Raw genomic sequence first — 23,324 nt, 5'->3', positions numbered from 1 at the left:
AAGGAAAATTATCTAAGTATTGACTTCCTAACAGACTTTTGCTGGACTTCAGCTCATACACATGAGGTAGCCTGGACACAAGCAGAATAAAGCATTAGGGGGGGACAGGACAGCAGCCTGAACTACTTATGAGATCGCCGCAGACTTCTTTTGTAGCTTCTGCCAGTTGGGGGGATATATCTGACTTAGACGTTCGTGGTATATCCACATGATGTGCCATGAATGTATTATAGAGGCAGATCCCACTTCAAGGACACACACCTTTCTATAGAAAATGGGATTTCCCCATCTCGAATAGTGAAATGGTGAAAATAAATATGCACTTCTATGGGAGTTGGATGACCAAGCATGCCATTTCTATAGATGTTAATGTAGGAGAGCCTCGTATATGTACGGCCACCACTTCAGTCATTTTCCATTAGGATGTGGAAGCCAATGGTCACATCACCAGGTGGGACAGGGCTCAAGGAACCTGTGCTATGGAGAAAGATGAGGGTCCTACCTTTGTAACCCACATCAGAAATGTATTGCCTATCCTGTGAATATGCCATAAATGTCTAACATTTCAATACCCCATTAAGCTGCACCTGCCAATTATAGTTACCTGCTAAAATAACAGGACTAAAAAGCAGCTAACACATAATGGGTTGTCCAGTAGTTTGATATTGATGGCTTATTCTCAGGGTAGGCTATCAATGCCAGATTGGCAGGGGTCCAATGTCCCACATCCCGGCCAATCCACTGTTAGGCCTCCTGCACATGAACGTGTGCTGCCCGTTGCCGTATTGCGGACCGCATTTGCGGATCCGCAATACACGGCACCGTTCTGTGGGCGTTCCGCATCATGGATGTGGACCCATTCACTTCAATGGTTCCGCAAATCCGAAGATGCGGAATGGTGCGGAACGGAACCCTACGGAAGCACTACGGACTGTTTCCGTGGGGGTTTCGTCCCGTACTTCCGTTCCGCAAAAAGATAGAACATGTCCTATCTTTTTGCGGAACGGGCACATCGCGGACCCATTAAAGTGAATGGGTCCGCAATCCGCTGCGGCTTCCCCACGGTTGGTGTTCGTGCATTGCGGCCCGCAGCACAGCCACGGGGAGCACACGTTCATGTTTAGGAGGCCTTACCTTGTAGTTTCAGCACCAGAATTCCACAGCCCCGTCCATTGTGTAGTGAATAGCAGCAGCGTTGCATTTGCACAATAGCAAAGCTGTGTAGTGCTTCAGCTACAAGGCTAACAGTGGATTGGCTCACGGGGTTGGACCTCAGCCAATCTGATGTCAGTATCAAAATCCCGGAGAACCCCTTTAAGAAACTTTTTTATCTATTTTCTTTCAACGTGCATAGATTGTAAAAGGAGCAGCAGTGTCCATGCTTGACTCCAGTCAGACTTCTCCTCGCCATGGTCATTCTGCACTCCCGGTTCTAGTGATGGATGGGGCCCCTAGCATTAAATCAGTTATTACCTATCATAGAGGTGATAAATGAAATTGGGGGGGAAAAACCCCTACAAGGGAAACAGATTCACCATTGGCAGTTACCACGATCATTTGTGTGGTACTTTCTTTCAAGATCCCTTGAATTTAATAAGACTGTGCTGCTTAAAAAAAAAAAAAAAAAAAAAAGGCCAGAAAATTGAAACCACAGAAATAGGACATACATTTTTCGCATGTTTGTTCCGCACACTTGCTTGTTGGCAGCTTCTTTATAAATGATTTTATCCTAATATATTATTTTCCAGGTTCGAATCATTCCACTGCAGCTGCAGCGACTGTTTGCACAACTCCTCCTGGTGGATCAGCAGGCGGCATCAACCTCCGACCTTACAAGTAGCTTTGGCTGGGATAATAATGAGGTATTTTTGCTTTTAACTATATATTTTTAATCAATGGATATCTGTATGGTTTCCCATTCACTGCAAAAAAAAAAAAAAAAAAGGTGAAATGTGTGTTTCCAGTGTTTGTCATAGGCAACAAGAACACGGTGGTAATATATGCTTGGCACTTCTTGGGTCTGCTAGCTGGAAAAATGTTCCTTTCCTAGCATTTTCATCTGCATCTTCCATCCAAAGAGATGAGGCATCTGGCTTCCATTGTGTGAAAACTTAAAAGGATTTTCCGAGATCTTTATACTGATGACCTATTTTATGGATAGGCAATCAGTATCTGATTGGTGGGGGGACGACACTCGGGACCCCCATTGATCAGCTATTTGAGAAGGCACCTGAGCTCGCAATAACACCACAGCCTTCTCTGAGCTCACCAAGCACAGCACAGTACATTGTATAGAGGCTGTGCTTGGTATCACAGCTCAGTCTCCTTCGCATCTATGGGGCTGAGCTGCGCCTAGGCCGTGTGACCAATAGACGTGTCGTCACATGGCCTAGGAAGAGCTGTGAAAAGGCCGCGGTGGTACTGTGAGCGCCCGTGCCTTCTCACACAGCTGATTGGTGGGAGTTCCAGGTGTTGGACCCCACCGATTAGATACTGATGACCTATCCAGACGATAGGTCATCTGTAAAAAGATCTCGGAAAACCCCTTTAATTGCCCCTATGGTAGACCCCAGACTATAGTATGAACGTCCTGGTAGACTGCGTGCTGAAGTAACACCCACCACTTTTACCCTGCAGAGATGTGCAAAGCTAAGTTACGCACACTCATAGAAGTCAAAGGGGGAAATGAGGTTTTTACAGTGTGAACCAAACCCTTATTTCTTTGGATGCTGCTTTCAGAGGTTTCCACTACTTTCCTGTGAGGAGACAGGATATGATTCAGGTATAAAATAGCATAGCAATCAATGGGGACATTTCTATGGGACTACTCATCTCTGAAGACTATGGATACTGCGGTAGACTGCACGCAGTATCCATTGTGGTGGAGACCTGTGAAAGCCATGTCCAGAACATATAGCTTAGCCTAGTAAACCACATCTTTTATCCAAAGAGATTGGACGTACAGCTTTGTGAAAGCCCCTCTCGTGATTTTTTATTTTTTTTGCTGGTTTAGGGTACTTTCACACTAGCGATTTTCTTTTCCAGTGTTGAGTTCCGTCACAGAAGCTCAATTCCGGAAAAAATCAGTTTTGTCCTAATGCATTCTGAATGGGAGAGCATTCCGTTCAGGATGTATTAGTTCAGTCCCTCTTACGTTTTTTGGCCGGAGAAAATACCGTAGCATGCTGCAGTTTTCTCTCCGGCCAAAAATCCACTTGCTGGAATGCCGGATCTGGCATTAATTTCCATTGAAATGTATTACTGCCGGATCCAGCATTAAGTGTTCCGGCAAAACGGATCCGGTTTTTCGGTCTGCGCATTCACAGATCTTTAACCTTCTCCGAACCGCCGTACGCAGGATTGCGTCCTGCCGGCGGTCCTGCTCTTCTGGGTGGACGCATATACGCGTCCTCCCGCGAGAGCCGAGATTTCCTGTGAACGCACGCAGGCGCGCGCGCTCACAGGAACGGAAGGTAAGAGAGTGGATCTCCAGCCTGCCAGCGGCGATCGCTCGCTGGCAGGCTGGAGATTGTTTTTTTTTTTTTAACCCCTAACAGGTATATTAGACGCTGTTTTGATAACAGCGTCTAATATACCTGGTCCTCTGGTGGTCCCTTTTGTTTGGATCGACCACCAGAGGACTCAGGCAGCTCAGTAAAGTAACACAAAACACTACACTACACCCCCCCCCCCGGTCACTTATTAACCCTTTATGAACCACTGATCACCCCATACAGACTCCCTGATCACCCCCCTGTCATTGATCACCCCCCCTGTAAGGCTCCGTTCAGACGTCCGTATGATTTTTACGGATCCACTGATACATGGATCGGATCCGCAAAACGCATACGGACGTCTGAATGGAGCCTTACAGGGGGGTGATCAATGACAAGGGGGTGATCACCCATATAGACTTCCTGATCACTTCCCTGTCATTGATCACCCCCCCTGTAAGGCTCCGTTCAGACGTCCGTATGATTTTTACGGATCCACTGATACATGGATCGGATCCGCAAAACGCATACGGACGTCTGAATGGAGCCTTACAGGGGGGTGATCAATGACAAGGGGGTGATCACCCATATAGACTTCCTGATCACTTCCCTGTCATTGATCACCCCCCTGTCATTGATCACCCCCCTGTAAGGCTCCATTCAGACGTCCGTATGTGTTTTGCGGATCCGATCCGTAAAAATCATATGGACGTCTGAATGGAGCCTTTCAGAGGGGTGATCAATGACAGAGGGGTGATCAGGGAGTGTATATAAGGTGATCACCCCATATACACTCCCTGATCACCCCCCTGTCATTGATCACCACCCTGTAAGGCTCCATTCAGACATTTTTTTTTGGCCCAAGTTAGCGGAAATATTTTTTTTTGTTTGTTTTTTTCTTACAAAGTCTCATATTCCACTAACTTGTGTCCAAAAAATAAAATCTCACATGGACGCACCATACCCCTCACGGAATCCAAATGCGTAACATTTTTTAGACATTTATATTCCAGACTTCTTCTCACGCTTTACGGCCCCTAAAAAGCCAGGGCAGTATAAATACCCCACATGTGACCCCATCTCGGAAAGAAGACACCCCAAGGTATTCCATGAGGGGCATATTGAGTCCATGAAAGATTGAAATTTTTGTCCCAAGTTAGCGGAAAGTGAGACTGTGAGAAAAAAAAAATAAATATCAATTTCCGCTAACTTATGCAACAAAAAAAAATAATTCTATGAACTCGCCAGGCCCCTCATTGAATACCTTGGGGTGTCTTCTTTCCAAAATGGGGTCACATGTGGGGTATTTATACTGCCCTGGCTTTTTAGGGGCCCTAAAGCGTGAGAAGAATCCAAATGTCTAAAAATGCCCTCCTAAAAGGAATTTGGGCCGCTTTGCACATCTAGGCTGCAAAAAAGTGTCACACGTCTGGTATCGCCGTACTCAGGAGAAGTTGGGGAATGTGTTTTGGGGTGTCATTTTACATATACCCATGCTGGGTGAGATAAATATCTTGGTCAAATGCCAACTTTGTATAAAAAAAATGGGAAAAGTTGTCATTTGCCGAGATATTTCTCCCACCCAGCATGGGTATATGTAAAATGACACCCCAAAACACATTCCCCAACTTCTCCTGAGTACGGCGATACCAGATGTGTCACACTTTTTTGCTGCCAAGGTGGGCAAAGGGGCACACATTCCAAAGTGCACCTTTCGGATTTCACCGGTCATTTTTTACACATTTTGATTGCAAAGTACTTCTCACGCATATGGGCCCCTAAATTGCCAGGGCAGTATAACTACGCCACAAGTGACCCCCTTTTGGAAAGAAGACACCCCAAGGTATTCCATGAGGGGCACGGCGAGTTCCTAGAATTTTTAATTTTTTGTCGCAAGTTAGTGGAATATGAGACTTTGTAAGGAAAAAAAAAAATCATCATTTTCCGCTAACTTGTGACAAAAAATAAAAAGTTCTATGAACTCACCCCGAAATGGGGTCATTTGTGGGGGTTTTCTACTGTTTGGGCATTGTAGAACCTCAGGAATCATGACAGGTGCTCAGAAAGTCAGAGCTGTTTCAAAAAGCGGAAATTCACATTTTTGTACCATAGTGTGTAAACGCTATAACTTTTACCCAAACCATTTTTTTTTTTTTTGCCCAAACATTTTTTTTAATCAAAGACATGTAGAACAATAAATTTGGCGAAAAATTTATATATGGATGTCGTTTTTTTTGCAAAATTTTACAGCTGAAAGTGAAAAATGTCATTTTTTTGCAAAAAAATCGTTACATTTTGATTAATAACAAAAAAAGTAAAAATGTCAGCAGCAATAAAATACCACCAAATGAAAGCTCTATTAGTGAGAAGAAAAGGAGGTAAAATTCATTTGGGTGGTAAGTTGCATGACCGAGCGATAAACGGTGAAAGTAGTGTAGTGCAGAAGTGTAAAAAGTGGCCTGGTCATGAAGGGGGTTTTAGCTAGCGGGGTTGAAGTGGTTAAAAATGCAAAAAAAAAATATACCGGATCCTTTTTTCCGGATGACACGGAAGACAAATGCCATACGTTTGCGTCCGCATTACGACAGAACTGCCTGCCGGAATCCTCTGCCGCAAGTGTGAAAGTACCCTTAGTATTATTTGGTCCCTCAAAAGTAAAAAAAAAAAAAAAAAAAAGCATCAATATTAGTTGCACTGCATAACCAGACTAGTTGTAATGTTGTGCATTGTTCAGTACATCTTATAACTGTTTCCATTACCTTTCAGTTTTTGTTTCTTTACCCTTGTTTGATTCCTTTGCAGCAAACTGGCCAGCATGATGTCCAGGAGTTAAACCGCATTTTGTTTAGTGCCTTGGAAAGCTCTCTGGAGGGCACTTCTGGCCATGATCTCATCAAGAACTTATATCATGGAACTATTGTTAACCGTATCCAGTGCCAGGAATGTGGACATGTCAGTGAGCGGCAGGTGAGCTCCGCTGAACCCTCAGTGACCACAGCATGGCCGCTCAAAAGTTGTTACCACTGAAAACAAAGAATAAGCAGGTTTCAGTATTTAATCAATGAATTTTATTTACCCCAAATACTTCAATTCATTTCTGTAAGCTGTCAAAATGACGCAGGTACTAGTATTTGTACGTAATATATGTGCTCTAAAGACAACCTGTCACCTTCCATTTTGTATCTTAGTTAATAACATCAGTCTGATATACATGGTATTTCTGGGAACGTGTTGTCAGACAATAACGTACTGTTTATTTAAGCATCGTTTTTTTTTTTAATTTTTCATGGTATGATTTATATATTTCAAAATCCTAAATCCTTACCATTTTTATTCTGGCCACTGAGCCTCATAATAGGTTGACACTCCCTATTCTGTAGAGAGCACTTCCCAGCAGTCATCTCGCTATAATACAGGCAGGATTACAATGAAAGGCAACAGATTTTTATTTTTATAGATAGATCCACCATTCACAATAGGTGATGGTCGCAGCTTATCGGAAAAATATAAATAAAAATGATTGCTTTCAAAGACGCGTGTACTTAAAAAACAGAAAATGCGCCTGCTCAGGAAGGCAGGGTAAATGGCCTGATCAGGAACTGGTTAAAATAAAATAAAATAAATGCCACCACAAGCTCACATTGCAGCTGCTGGCTTTGTCACGTAATCGTGATGTTCTCACTGAAACTACAGTATATAAAAATACTGGGATTTATCCCTGATAATATTAAATTACAGTATGTAACTGTGTGTGCGCCATCTACACTCATGTAACTGTGTGTGCGCGCCATCTACACTTATGTAACTGTGTGTGCGCGCCAGCTACACTTATGTAACTGTGTGTGCGCGCCATCTACACTTATGTAACTGTGTGTGCGCGCCAGCTACACTTATGTAACTGTGTGTGCGCGCCATCTACACTTATGTAACTGTGTGTGCGCGCCATCTACACTTATGTAACTGTGTGCGCGCCATCTACACTTATGTAACTCTTTAATGACTGTCTCTGTACTTTGTATACAGGAAGATTTCCTTGATCTTACAGTAGCTGTGAAGGACATGGGCAGTTTAGAGGAGTCCTTATGCAGCATGTATGTGGAAGAAGAAATCTTTGATGGAGACAACCTGTATCGATGTGGATCCTGTAACAAACTTGTCCCAGCTGCCAAGGTGCCTTGCTCTGTTTCCTTTGCTTAAGGAGCATGTCCAACCCTATGAAACCAGGCAGACTGCCTTGTAGGGTGGATCACGCTGATTAAAACAATGCCTCATGTATGTCTATACAATGCAGCGTTCCACAGGAAACTGTGCTTTTCTTAATATGCTAATTAGCTAGTCAAAGCACCGAGGGGTCGGCCAGAGCCTTTGGAGCACCAGGTGTCGGTACTCCTGCAGTCTTAGCCTCTCCCCTTTTCACCTGGATCTCGGGGGATGTCTCGCCCTGTCAATCCAGCAAATCCGATGATTTCCTTCAGTATTTTAGGTTTACTTTCATTTTAGCAGAGAGAGGTTAAAATTGGGTGAGATCCCCATCTTCTACCAACTGTGAGGAGGAGGAGCTGATTCTATAAAGCATCTGAAGGGTAAATGGAGCTTTGTGCTCAGATCTGGCCACGATTTGCCTGGTTCGCTGTTTTGTCAAGTTGCCGTCCATAGAATAGAATTGGAGGATCAATTCCGCTATTCCACAAATTTTGCCTAAAGCGAATTGTAAATTTGATTAATTATTTCGCACATACATCGTCAATGAACCAGCAACTTAAAGGGGTTGTGGCATTTATCATGTGCAGATTCCAACCCAAAATAGAACATGCAGCTACTTTCTTCCGTGTAGGAAAAAAATATAATATATGCTTCCTATTGAAATGAATTGAAGGCTGTTTTGAGGCGGCAAAAAACTCAACTGGACGTAACAGTTTCCTAGGTCATCATTATCTCTCCAGCGGGGGTATGAGTCCCGCGTTCCCCACCAATAAACTATTTCAGAGAGCGCCGGTCTCACAGGAGCGCTGGTGAGTGCTGCAGGCACCCGGCTGCTTTCCAAGGACAGCGCTGCACATGGTATAGTGGCAGTGCTTGGTATTGCAGCTCAGCAAGCTCATAGACTTGAAGGAGCTTAGCTGCAAATGGGCCACGAGACAGATGTACGGTCATGTCACATGGCCTTGAAGGGGGCTGTGGTGCTTACTGAGTGCTGGCCTGTTCTAACAGCTAATCGGTGAGGGTCCCAGGTGTCGGACCCCTGCCTATCTGATATTGATAACCTATATATAGTATAAATTCCCGCATAACCATTTTAAGGGACCAGATTTCCTATCAGGGTTTTCCTAAGTATGTATAAAAAAAAATAAAAAAAAATAAATATATATATATAATTGGATATAAAAAGTCTACACACCCCTGTTAAAATGTCAGGTTTTTGTGATGTAAAAAAAATGAGACAAAGATAAATAATTTCAGAAATTTTTCCACCTTTAATGTGACCTATAAACTGTACCACTCAATTGAAAAACAAACTGAAATCTTTTAGGTGGAGGGAAGAATACAAAAAAAAATAACTAAAATACTGTAGTTGCATAAGTGTGCACACCCTCTTATAACTGGGGATGTAGCTGTGTTCAGAATTAAGCAATCACATTCAAAATCCTGTTAAATAGGAGTCAGCATACACCTGCCATCATGTAAAGTGCCTCTGATTAACCCCAAATAAAGTTCAGCTGGTCTAGTTGTACTTTCCTGAAACTTTCTTAGTCGCATCCCACAGCGAAAGCCATGGTCCACAGAGAGCTTCCAAAGCATCAGAGGGATCTCATTGTTAAAAGGTATCAGTCAGGAGAAGGGGACAAAAGAATTTCCAAGGCATTAGATATACCACGGAACACAGTGAGAAAAGTGGAGAAAATATGGCACAACAGTGACATTACCAAGAACTGGACGTCCCTCCAAAATTGATGAAAACACGAGAAGAGAACTGGTCTGGGAGGCTACCAAGAGGCCTACAGCAACATTAAAGGAGCTGCAGTAATATCTGGCAAGTACTGGCTGTGTGGTACACGTGACAACAATCTCCCGTATTCTTCATATGTCTGGGCTATGGGGTAGAGTGGCAAGATGAAAGCCTTTTCTTACGAAGAAAAACATCCAAGCCAGGCTACATTTTGCAAAAACACATCTGAAGTCTCCCAAAAGCATGTGGGAAAAGGTGTTATGGTCTGATGAAACCAAGGTGGAACTTTTTGGCCATAATTCCAAAAGATATGTTTGGCGCAAAAACAACACTGCACATCAACAAAAGAACACCATACCCACAGTGAAGCATGGTGGTGGCAGCATCATGCCAAGGGGCCGGTTTTCCTCAGCTGGAACTGGGCCTTAGTTAAGCTAGAGGGAATTATGAACAGTTCCAAATACCAGTCAATATTGGCACAAAACCTTCAGGCTTCTGCTAGAAAGCGGAACATGAAGAGGAACTTCATCTTTCAGCATGACAACGACCCAAAGCATACATCCAAATCAACAAAGGAATGGCTTCACCAGAAGAAGATTAAAGTTTTGGAATGGCCCAGCCAGAGCCCAGACCTGAATCCGATTGAAAATCTGTGGGGTGATCTGAAGAGGGCTGTGCCCAGGAGATGCCCTCGCAATCTGACAGATTTGGAGTATTTTTGCAAAGAAGAGTGGGCAAATCTTGCCAAGTCAAAATGTGCCATGCTGATAGACTCATACCCAAAAGACTGAGCGCTGTAATAAAATCAAAAGGTGCTTCAACAAAGTATTAGTTTAAGGGTGTGTACACTTAGGGTCCATTCACACGTCCGTTTTTTCTTTCCTGATCTGTTCCGTTTTTTCAGGAACAGATCAGGACCAGATCTGGACCCATTCATTTTCAATGGGTCCTGGAAAAAATCGGACAGCACAATGTGTGCTGTCCGTTTCCGTTGTTCCGTTCCGCATGTCCGTTTAAATATAAAACATGTCCTATTCTTGTCCTGAAAAATCGGATCCTGGTACAATACAAAGTCAATGGATCCGCAAAAAACGGATGACATTCGGATGTCATTCCGTATGCCATCCGTTTTTTGCGGATTCCGTTCCTGGAAACACATACCAAATTATTTTTTTTTTTTTTTTTTTTTTTTTTTTTTCAATTTTTTTTCAAAGAAATCCAAACAACTTTATTTGATTATTGAAATGTATACATGCTCCCGTTTTTTGCGGATCCGCAAAAAACGGATGACATACGGATGACATACGGAAACATTTTCAGGAACAACGGATCCGCAAAAAACGGACCGTTTTTCAGGATGAAAAAAAACAGGACGTGTGAATGGACCCTTATGCATATTATTTAATTTTAATTTTCTTCCCTCTACCTAAAAGATTTCAGTTTGTTTTTCAATTGAGTTGTACAGTTTATAGGTCACAGTAAGGGTCCATTCACACGTCCGTTTTTTCTTTCCTGATCTGTTCCGTTTTTTCAGGAACAGATCAGGACCAGATCTGGACCCATTCATTTTCAATGGGTCCTGGAAAAAATCGGATAGCACAATGTGTGCTGTCCGTTTCCGTTGTTCCGTTCCGCATGTCCGTTTAAATATAAAACATGTCCTATTCTTGTCCTGAAAAATCGGATCCTGGTACAATACAAAGTCAATGGATCCGCAAAAAACGGATGACATTCGGATGTCATTCCGTATGTCATCCGTTTTTTGCGGATTCCGTTCCTGGAAACACATAACAAATTTTTTTTTTATTTTTATTTTTTCAATTTTTTTTCAAAGAAATCCAAACAACTTTATTTGATTATTGAAATGTATACATGTTTCCGTTTTTTGCGGATCCGCAAAAAACGGATGACATACGGAAACATTTTCAGGAACAACGGATCCGCAAAAAACGGACCGTTTTTCAGGATGAAAAAAAACAGGACGTGTGAATGGACCCTAAAGGTGGAAAAAGTTCTGAGATGATTTATCTTTGTCTCATTTTTTTACATCACAGAAACCTGACATTTTAACAGGGGTGTGTAGACTTTATATATCCACTATGTGTATGTATGTATATGTGTATGTGTGTGTGTTGTGTGTGTGTGTGTGTGTATTGTGTGTGTGTGTATATATATATATATATATATATATATATATATATATATATATATATATATATATATATATATATATATATATATATATATTATTTTTATTTTTTTTGAAAGAGGTCAGAAGCTCCAGTTTGCTCTTTAAAACTAACACCGTGACTCTTTTTGTCTCCGCAGTCTGCAAAACTGAGAAAATTGCCTCCTTTCCTCACAATTTCTCTTCTGAGGTTCAACTTTGACTTCACAAAGTGTGAGCGGTATAAAGAGACTTCACGATACACTTTTCCTACGCGCCTCAACATCCGCCCATTTTGTGAGCAGGTTTGAGAGGGGTTCACTTTAATTTTGTCTTATATCTTTGTACAAGCACTTTGCACCTGTTTTCATAAAAATTGGTAGTGGAAAATTTTATTGCCTTAATTATCATCATTATTTTGTTGTCAGACAGTCCGCCATGGCAATTAGTTTCATTCTGGTGTCGGCTTTAATTTTATTTTTTTGTACTATAATGCAGAGTGGTAACTACTTCTGCTCATCAAGTGATATCGGAGTGAACAATGTGCAGAGGAGGGTGTCCTGCCTAACAGATTTTTATGGAATGTCCTGTCAATAATGCATAAATGTTTCAGATGGGGAGTACCCCTTTACAAGTTGGAAGGTGGCATCAGAAAATGACCTATTGGTTAAATTACATTTTATATCAAACATAGGGGGACATTTATTGACTAGTGTTTTCCCCGCTGGTCTCAATTCCCTCTGTGCTCCAAAATTATTTAGGCGCCGGCCACTATATAAGTTTGGCACTTCGCGTGGGACCGACAACTCTATGCCCTTTGGGTGAAATAGATTTAAGCCATTTTCCACGCCAAAAATCAACGTGGAAAATGATAAATGAGCAGGGCCGGCCCGCACCACACTTCTTTTCTTTTTCTCTCCACTTTGAAAAAGTGGCGAGAGTGGGGGAAAAGTTCCAAGTTTTGCCGTACATGAGCAGTGTGCCAAGACTTGCAACAGCTTTACGGCACTTTTGGCATGGTAATTGTCCCCCAGGTTACACCTATATATAGATAACGCAAGATCCACCATTCACAATACGTGATGTCACAGCTTATCTACTCCCCCTCCTTGCAGAGTGTCCTCTGCTTAGCTCACGGACCGTGTCTAGTAAACTCTCTCATAGAAGTTAGAGTCGTCTCCTGACTATAGTTTCCTATGGTCCATGTGGCTACTGTAAAGCATATCTCTGAACTGCTTTTAACTCAAGCTCAGGCAAGATGGCCGCCCCCATAATAGTGCAGAAGATAGAATAACAAAATCTGCCATCTAAAAAAAAATATGCATTAGTATCTGGTTTTAATTAGTAAAACATACAGGGGATACTTTCCATTTGCATTTTGTAACGTTTTTAAGGCATATTCTCAGCTTTTAAGGAGCATTCTCATATTGCACATGCTTGTGCTCTCCTCTCTGGTCATTCACTGCCTCGCTTCTCTCTTTTAGAATCATTTGGAGGATTCAGTGCATTCGTATGAGCTTTTTTCAGTTATCATACACAAGGGAGGATGTTATGGAGGCCATTATCATGTATACATCCGGGACGTAGATGAGCTGGGACACTGGAGTTGTCAGGTAATTATGTCAGTTGCTAATCACAGACAAGTTATCAGTTTATAATGTAATGGTGCAGTCCACCTTTTCCTGTAGCTGGCCATAGACATTGGATTTTCTGCAGATCCTGTAGAAATAAGTGGCCTCTGCGGATGACTGACTATTGGAGGGGTCTGGCAGATGTTTCCCTGATTGCAGAGTGGGTTTTAACTCCTTAAAGGGAACCTGTTAACTCCCATATGCTCCCAGACCTGTTGATTTCAGTGGTCTGTCACTCCTGTGATGGTGGTCAGTAATTTTAGAGTACTGACCTGCTAAAGCCAGCGATGCAAGAGCAATGAGACCTATGAAGCATGTTGCACCCCACCCGTTCTCCCCTAGCTCTGGGAAATCACTGACAGTTTTCTTTCCTATGCACAGCAAAAAAGATGAGCAGTCGGCATCCAGAGGACGGGGCCAGCGTGCTTCATAGGTCTCATCTCTCTCTCAACAGTAACCTGCAGAATGTAGTGAGTCAGTCGAGCTATGATTGAGATTTTTTTCTGACTGAAACGCTTAAGCACCGTATTAAGGATTGTGTCTAGTGTCTTTGTAATAAAGAATTGGAGATTTTACACCACCATCTGGAGTGCCAGAGATGTCTGCTTAATATTCCTGTGTGAGTTCTCAAGCTTGTTCCCTTGCACCCTCCAAGATTAAGTAATGGGGTCTGCGTGAGCTGTGTGTGTGTTTTATGTAGTTAGGGTTAAAGGAGTTTTCCAAGACTTTTTTAACTGATGACCTATCCTCTAGACTACCAAACTACCAGGGTTAGGAGTTCTGGAAGTTCTTAGAGGAATTGAACACCTCATCCGTCCTCTGAAATGGAATAATCCTTTGGTGCTTAGACATGTACAGCTCTGCCTTCCAGGCTCTACAAATGTACAAACAACACGTATCCAGAACACGAGTAAAAAAAAATTACATTTTTACTTTGTCGAGGACACAAAAGATTTGCTTTTTTAATTCGAGGTCCAGATATCCTATCAGTTTTCCAAAACTGCAGCAGGAGCCTGGCTCTATATTTTTACAGCACTCCATCTGCTGATCTCGTGGCTACAATGACAGTGCCCATAATGTCATTGTGATAGATAGAGATATATATATATATATATCTATCTATCTATCTATCTCTATCATATATAGAAAAATGAGTGTCTGTCTGTCTGTCTGTCTAGACGTTCTTTATGCGCGACCAAACGACTGTACTGATCTTCACCAAATTTGGCACATGGGTACATCAGGTGTCCGGGAAGGTTTTAGACCGAATCTCAGCTCTCTAGGACGTACCCTTACTGAGATATTCCCCAAAAATTACCCCCCCCCCCCCTCCAAAAAAAAGACAAGCCTGCAATTCTTTCTCTTCAAAGCCCAACTGCCATAAACACGGTTTTACTCCAGGTTTCCATAACAACTCAGCCATATTTCTTTTCTGCTTAAAGGGGCGGGCACTGTAGAAGTCACTTTTATGAGGGAAACTGTTGATATTTTTTTACGACACACGGAAACATAAAAGGAAATAGATTAAATATACCCGTGCGAAGCCGGGTCGTTCTGCTAGTACTGTATATAAGGGATAGCTCTCTCACAGGGGGTCGGTAATGACAAACTTCTCATCAAACAAGGGGTTTCCAAGCCCAAACAGTGCTTTACCCTGGGTTCACACCTGCACGTTTTAAAGCGCGTTCCTACGCGCTGTAAAACGCTCAACAAGGAGAAACCAATGATTCCCTATGGGAATGGTTCTCACCTGGGCGTTTTACAGCGCGTACGATCGCGCTGTAAAATGCCCGACGCTCAAAAAAGTTCTTGAGCTTCTTTGGGGCGTTTTATCGCGCGTTCCCGTACATAGAGTTTCGGGAACGCGCGACAATGGGCGTTCGCTTGTCTCTGTATGCGCGATTGCAAATGCCGGTACAATCGCGCATACAGAGCGCTCCATTGCGAACGCTCAGGTGTGAACCCAGGGTTATTGTGTCACTTTAAGCAGTACAGATGATCTTTCCAGTTATCACGTCACTGGATGAGGTTCCAACACCAGCACCAGAAAGCATAAATACAAAATAAACACCTGCCCGTCTGGGCTCCAACTATTCACCATTCACACGTCCACAAAATGGATCCGGATCCGTTGCGGAACGGATCCGGACCCAGTAATTTTCAATGGGGCCGGAAAAGATGCGGACAGCACTTCCGTTCCGCAAAAAATAGAACATGTCCTATTCTTGTCCGGAGGCAAGGACAAGAAAAGGCATTTCTATTAAAGTGCAGTCCGCAAAATGCAGAACGCACATGGCCGTTGTCCGTGTTTTGCGGATCCGCAATTTGCGTACTGCAAAACACTTGCGAATGTGTGAATGGACCCTAACATATAGGTCTCTATCTCACCTCTAAGCCACTGTTCACACTAGGGACTAGTTCCAGCTCCACTTAGCCATATGGTCCAGCAGCCTCCTGGCTGTGACCAACATGTAACCTTGAGGGGATCACAGTCCAAAATCTGTGTTAGGCCGAATGCAACCAATGACGCCATGCACTCCTGCTGTCAGCCGTGTGCATTCAGCCATTGTAAGCACTTCTCCTTCGCCGAGATAATCCATCCCACCTCACAGGTGTGGCAGATCAAGGTGCTGATTAGACAGCATGAATATTTCACAGGTGGGCCTTAGACTGCCCACAATAAAAGGTCACTCTTAAATGTGCACCGTTTTTCCTTACTGGGGGAAGGGGGGGTCAGAAAACCAGTCAGTATCTGGTGTGACTTGTGATGGGGTGAGTCACCAAAAAGCAGAGCACCTCTACCATAGTATAAAAGGGGGGGGTGAGCCACTATATACGTTTTTGTATCAGTATCTGCTGTGGCCACCATTTGCACCAACACATCTCTGTCGCATTGAGTTGATCAGGTTGTTGATTGTGGCCTGTGGAATGTTGGTCCACCCCTCTTCAATAGCTGTGCCAAGTTGCAGAATATTGGCAGGAACTGGAACACGCTGTCGTATACGCTGATCCAGAGCATCCCAAACATGCTCAATGGGTGACATGTCCGGTGAGTATGCTGACCATGCAAGAACTGGGATGTTTTCAGCTTCCAGGAATTGTGTACAGATCCTTGCAATACGGGGCCATGCATTATCATGCTGCAACATGAGGTGATGGTCGTGGATGAATGGCACAACCAATGGGCCTCAGGATCTCGTCACGGTTTCTCTGTGCATTCAAAATGCCATCATAAAATGCACATGTGTTCGTTGTCCATAACATACGCCTGCCCATACCATAACCTCACCGCCACCATGGGCCACTCGATCCACAACATTAACGTCAGCAAACCGCTAACCCACACGACGCCACACACGCTGTCTGCCATCTGCCCTGAACAGTGAAAATCAGGACTCATCCGTGAACAGAACGCCTCTCCAATGTGCCCGACGTCATCGAATGTGAGCATTTTCCCACTCAAGTCGGTTACAACGAACTACAGTCAGGTCCAGACCCCGATGAGGACGACGAGCATGCAGATGAGCTTCCCTGAGACGGTTTCTGACAGTTTGTGCAGAATTTCTTTGGTTATGCAAACTGATTGTTGCTGCAGCTGTCCGGGTGGCTGGTCTCAGACAATCATGGAGGTGAACATGCTGGATGTGGAGGTCCTGGGCTGGTGTGGTTACACGTGGTCTGCGGTGGTGAGGCCGGTTGGATGTACTGCCAAATTCTCTGAAACACCTTTTGGAAATGGCTTATGGTAGAAAAATGAACATTCATTGCACCGGCAACAGCTCTGGTAGACATTCCTGCAGTCAACATGCCAATTGCACGCTCCCTCAAACGTTGCAACATCTATGGCATTGTGCTGTGTGATCAAACTGCACATTTCAGAGTGGCCTTTTATTGTGGGCAGTCTAAGGCACACCTGTGCAATATTCGTGCTGTCTAATAAGCACATTGATATGCCACACCTGTGAGGTGGGATGGATTATCTCGGCAAAGGAGAAGTGCTCACTAACACAGATCTAGACAGATTTGTGAACAATATTTGAGAGTAATGAGGGGACCCCGGACATTATGGAGGGGGACGCATGGCCATACTGGCATTTGCCTGATGGCTGTCTGCCCTGTGGGATTGTCTGCCCGGTGACAGGTTAGTTATTTTGGGAGGCAATTTGGCGGGAAAAGGGTTTCCCGCTCTTGTGGGATCACTGGGCAGAGGAAGATTTCTGCCCAGTGAGTGTCCTGCAATTGGTGGGATTTTTAGCCTATGTTGTCCCAGGCTTTCGGGGAAGGTTAGCGGAGCCCTGGAGACGACATCTGATTGGCTTATTGGAATGTTGGGGGGCTATAATTGTCCGTGCTCCGCAGGCTGGGCTTGTCTTTGATGTGAACCTGTCTGTGGAGCCGGACTCTTTGTGCCCCTCCCGCCCGCCCTTATGTATGGTAGGTATTTGGGGCCGTGCCTGATGTTGGGTGAAGTAATGATAGTCGTCCCGTGATGGGATGGACTCTGATATATAGATATATATATTTATGGTATTGGAGTCTGAGTTTATGACTAGGCTCTTAAAAGTTTGTATTTGGTATTTGTTTAATAAATCAGGCTTTGGCCGTTTACCTCCACTCTCTAGTCAGTGTATTTTTATTTGATGGTATGCATGTCTAATAGTTTTGCAGGTTGGGCATAATATGCCATGTATTGCCATGGCTCTTTTGTGTATGTAGAAAATGTTTCAGATCTTTGAGTTCAGCTCATGCAAAATGGGAGCAAAACCAAAAGTGTTGCATTTATATTTTGGGTCAGTGTGTGTGTGTATGTGTATATGTATATGTGTATATATATATATATATATATATATATATATATATCTATATCTATATATATAAAATAAGAATAAATGGCAGCACCAACCTTGGAATATATTGGAGATTGGGTGCAAGCTCCAGTGGGAATAGCGTCCCAGGATAATATCAATGAAAAACAGAGCAGCACTCCAGTAAGGTGAATTCTTTGTGTGTTATTAGTTTAAGCAGACTGCGATTGTCTATTGTTGTGACTTAGATGAAGATCAGATCACATTTTATGACCAATTTGTGCAGAAATCCATATCATTCCAAAGGGTTCACATACTTTTTCTTGCAACTGTATGTATGTGTGTGTATATGTGTGTGTGTGTGTGTATATATATATATATATATATATATATATATATATTGTGTATATAAAAAATTATATAAATTTTCGCTTCGGTTTCTATGCAGGAAGAGAAAAAAAGCAGAGAAGCAGGCGACATGTTGGATGAACAAGACTGTCCTGCTGTTATTCTTGCCACCATTATTGCAGAGGTACGTTTTCTAGTAATATGTACATTGGTAGGTTGCTTAGTTTGTGTAAACATAAAATGAGTCTGTGCAGTCACAGATATCTGCCACTTCCATCACCTTAGGCGCACGCCCCCTTTTTACTTGAATTGCCTGTTATTCCCCCCCCCCCCCTATATTTCTTCCAGCCTCCTCCTAGCGAATCAACATTTTTGTTGGTAAGTTTGGGGCATTTAGGACCTGCCCACGGCCCACTCGAAATCCATCCAGGAACTCGTACATCTGGGAAAGGTTTACATGGACCCTGCCCATTTTTGAGCCAGGACAACACAAATTTTCTGGGATTGGCTCTGAAAATTCAGGATAGTCCTGGAAAATTCTAGACTGTGGGCAACTATACCTCTAAATGTTGTATCCTGCTTCTGTGTATAGGCCCAATAAGAGGTCTGACACCCAGTGCATGCCCTGACCACATATTTCTAAGCTTTACTATTGTTTTGACCCTTGATGCTTCTATCCCATTAGCCTTTTATTTATGCCTGTCTTTATTGTATAATCCTAATACGTATTTTGCAGTTACAAAAATATATTTTTGTGTTTTTTTTTTTTTTGGGGGGGGTCTGAAGGGAATATTTTAAGCACTCCTTTCCCTTTCCACTTTTGCACAAAACATTAAGGCCTCATGCACACGACCATTGTTTTGGTCCGCATCCGAGCCGCAGTTTTTGCGACTCGGATGTGGACCCATTCACTTCAGTGTGGCCGCAAAAGATGCGGACAGCACTTTTTATTGCATTTTTTTTTTAATTGCGTTTTTATTCATTTTGGCCTACAAATGATTTTTTTCAATTGGTGTTTATTAAAAATGTTTAGCCGTTTCTGAGATGCCAAGTTAGAGTCAAAAATCACTATGTTTACAAGCTGTTATTTGTGTTTTATTTGAATCCCATCATCCGACTGCTCATTTGTTAGCTCTTATCTCTGATCCCCTGACCTCCTAAACGCCTATTTAAGCCATATTCTTATCAATTGGATAATAATGAAGCTACAATAAGTGTTTGTATGGTCTGGAGATCAGAGATTAGAGCTACACATGAACTGTCAGATGATACGATTCAAAGAAAACAGACTGTTTTATCTCTTGTATCTCAGAAACAGCTGAACATTTTTAATAAAGACCAATAGAAAAAGGATTTTTAACCCAAAATGAATAAAATCCACTCATAAAGGCATCTTTTGAGGCATTTTTTTTTTTAGACTTGCTTTTTTTTCCCTAGGCTGGTGTTGATAAAATGGTTCCCATGGATCAACTGAGTCAAAAGCTGCTGGAGCACACAGGATTTTCCTGGAATAGGGCTTATAGGAAGCAGCATGGAGCCCTCCGGAAGGTACAAGTATTAAACAGGGATACCTGATCTAGGCACATTGGACCCTTTTCTATTACATCAGTTTATATTGTTAAGTGTAAGGATAGGTATATAGACACTTGTTTTTCTCTGTTCGGCTTACATGGTGCATCAAAAATCTATGTACATGGGCAGTAGTGAACTTTATAGTTCCCTGATTTCTGAATTGGTCCTCCAAGGTCCACAGGTGGGAGTACTTGGAGACCAAAGTAAACCGGAAATGGATTGTATTCCCCACGTGACAATTTTGGTAATTTTTCTGTTTTTGCATTAATCTCTTGCATTTTGTAGAACTGTAACTCTTTGTCATAGTTTTATGGAACGCAGTTAAAGGGGTTATTCCATGACTAATGTAGAGATCATATAGTACATGGCAACCTCTTTCTAGCAAAGCTAGAACCAGCCCTGTACCTCACATGGATCCAGAGATCTCCCCATTCATTGCTCTGCTAGATTTATATCATGCTGGCAGCTCAAGGGGAGTGTCGTTTCTGCTGGAGCGAAGGGGGCGTGTCCATGCTCTCCCTATCACAGCTCAGAGGGCGTGTCTCAGCTCTCCTTATCACAGCTCAGGGGGCGTGTCTATTCTGCAGGGGCTCTCTCCCTATCACAGCTCAGGAGGCAGTTGAAGGATGAAACTGAGCATGTGCGGCCATCTCAGTGGGCAGGTCAAAGAAATAAGAAAAAAAAAAATGCAGGTGGCGCTATACAGATACATTTTATTGAATAACTCATTGGCTATACACATTTTTTAATTACAAGCAATTACAAAAGAATTCAGATCCTGATGCTGGTTTGAAAGCTGTAGGATATTTTTTTTTGTGGGACAACCCCCTTTAAAGACGACCTGTCATAATTTTATGCAATTAAAGAGGACCTGTCACCTCAAAATGCAATGCACTGTGTTATAGGGCAGGAGGAGCTAAGCAGATTGATATATATTTTTGTGGGAAATAATTCGGTAAAGTTTAGTAATTTATACATTTTTATCTTTGATTTTGTTCACCACCTGTGAAGAACTAGCGGTACAGGAGGGAGGTGGTATCAGTGCTTGACAGCTATCTCTTATGCACACTTATACACCCAGTGCTACTAATCACTGATAACGCCTCCCTCCTGTACCGATAGCTGTTCACAGGAGGTATAAATGTATAATATTAGGCTTTATACAGGCTTTACTGAATCGTTTCCCATAAAAATGTACATCAATCTGCTCAGTTTCTCCTGCTCTACAACATGGTGCTTTCAAATTGCATAACATTTTGTGGTGACAGCTCTACTTTAAATGCAAAACATTAGATGTATAATATGTGTTTTAAAGGGTTTATCCACAGGATAGATGATAAATAATGGATTGTGGGGGGAGAGGGTTGTACAGCTGCTGGGGCCCCTCATGATCCCAAGAGAAAGGACGTCTCCGAGTGGAGCAGTGTTGCTCACGTCTGTATTTACTTCCATGCTTCTGACGGAGCCCTGTCTACATGGCTAAATCGTGGGATAACCCCTATAATAGTCCAGTAGAAGTAATGGCCGTCAGGTAGAGCATGTTTTGGGAAATAAAGTGGCAGTTTACCATTTCCTAGGTATAGAGATTTTAGATTCACCCTATAAGTGCTAAACACAGTGATAGGAGTGTATGGTTTTATGCGCTGCATTTGTGTGAAGATATTTGTATGTTTGCACCCAGCAAGCTGCTGAGATAGTTTAGGGGTGGGTGGCCTTGCTACAATTTTGTGTGAAACCTCTTAACGATCAGTAGTTATTGCTGACACTGTTACCATTATTTATGTCACCTTTATGGAAAGTATGGTAATTGAAATTGCAGTAATAACATGGTACAATGTTGTGCCCCTACACCCTGCCTTACTTCTATCGTGTTTGACTTCTCCCTATTTTCTTTCCAATTCTCCTTTACATAAATGAAGTATGTCCATATAAAAATGTAAAGTACCGTAGAAAACGCCTTACATCTGTGATCCAGTACTTTAATGGCTATGTACACCTTCAGAGGCAATTTTTGTTTGATTGCATTTTACACATTTTTGGCTAAAAATCATATTTATAATTGGCCTTTATTAAAATTAAGCCATTCTGTCATAAAGGGTAAATTTTTTCTAAGGCTACATTCACACAACCATGTTTTGTGGTCCACAAATTGCGGATTTACAAACATGGATATACCGGCTGTGTGTGCGTTCCGCATTTTGTGGACTGCACATGACCGACGCTCCATAAAAAATGGCTATTCTTTTTGCCTGGCCGCGGAATGGAACAACGGATGCGGACAGCACACAGTTTGCTGTCTACATCTTTTGCGGCCCCATTGAAATGAATGAGTCGTGTGTGAATGCCCCCTAACTGTGTGACTGGTACTTTCCCCTTTACTTTGTGCCGGTCATCTAATAACCCTCATCTCTGAACTACTAAGAGGTCATAAACACTTATTTAAGCCACATGCTTATCAGTAAGATAGGAACTGAGCTATAATGAGTGTTTATAATGTCAGAGAGCAGAGTCAAGGAGCCTGTCAGCTCCCCAAATGACGGAAAAGACTGAAAATACACAGGCTGCTAGCAGAGCGTCTCAGCTATGTACAAAAGAATAGATTCCATATTTTTTAATAAAGACCAATTGATTTTTAGCTCAAAATAAGTGCAATGCAATAATGTAAAAGGTGTACATAGCCTTTAAGAGATCATCCTAGATCTCTGTATTGTTGTATCTTTTATTTCTAGTTCCTGCAGAACCATACCTCCATTTTTCAGCTGAGCTCAGATGGTTCTATGGTTGGTTTGGCTCATTCGGTGAACGGCACAGATCCGCAGTGTTGTAAGCCAAGTAATACAGGAAAAATGGCCCCTCCACAAAGAAGTTGTAGTCACTGGTTCGACTTCAATGACTCTGCAGTGCAGTGCATCCAGGAAAAGGGCATTGAGAAACAGTTTCAGGGAAAGGAGAGTGCGTATATGCTATTCTACCGCAAAAGCCAACTAAAGAGACCACAGGAAGGTAATCCTATGTACGACGGGTGCCCGCTCATGTAGTATCGTACTAGCAATATGTATAGTAGGATTTATATATATATATATATTTTTTTTTTAATAGCTAAAGGCAATGCTTGGTATGGAGTCCCTGAATACCTCCTACACCAGATGGATCAACTTAATGAGGAGCTTCAACAGAAAAGGCATGTTTTAATTTCCAGCTTTCCGTTTCACTTCACTTGTACTGGTATTGATTCCCTTTTGAGGACAATCTTTACTTGCATTTGTATTCTTTGAATATTATATTTTGTTAAATAATATAATATTTAAAGGGGCTATGTCATGATATGAATGTGTCCCCTATAAACAAGATAGGAGATAT

The 23,324-nt window shown here is 42.5% G+C and overlaps 1 protein-coding gene across 1 annotated transcript in view; it reads left to right on the top strand.

The window, feature by feature from the left end:
* Nucleotides 1-23,324, top strand: part of USP40 (ubiquitin specific peptidase 40) — a 63,722-nt gene that overhangs the window by 8,676 nt on the left and 31,722 nt on the right. Inside the window, 9 exon segments of the mRNA XM_044304120.1 lie at nt 1,749-1,862; nt 6,297-6,461; nt 7,518-7,664; nt 11,770-11,913; nt 13,093-13,221; nt 18,493-18,576; nt 19,830-19,940; nt 22,694-22,967; nt 23,064-23,145. Coding sequence (XP_044160055.1) covers nt 1,749-1,862; nt 6,297-6,461; nt 7,518-7,664; nt 11,770-11,913; nt 13,093-13,221; nt 18,493-18,576; nt 19,830-19,940; nt 22,694-22,967; nt 23,064-23,145 — 1,250 coding nt within the window.

This window comes from Bufo gargarizans, chromosome 8, assembly GCF_014858855.1.
Source record: "Bufo gargarizans isolate SCDJY-AF-19 chromosome 8, ASM1485885v1, whole genome shotgun sequence".
Taxonomy (NCBI): Eukaryota; Metazoa; Chordata; class Amphibia; order Anura; family Bufonidae; genus Bufo; species Bufo gargarizans.
Note: the sequence above shows the minus strand (reverse complement) of the source record. Positions and strands in the feature narration are given on the sequence as shown.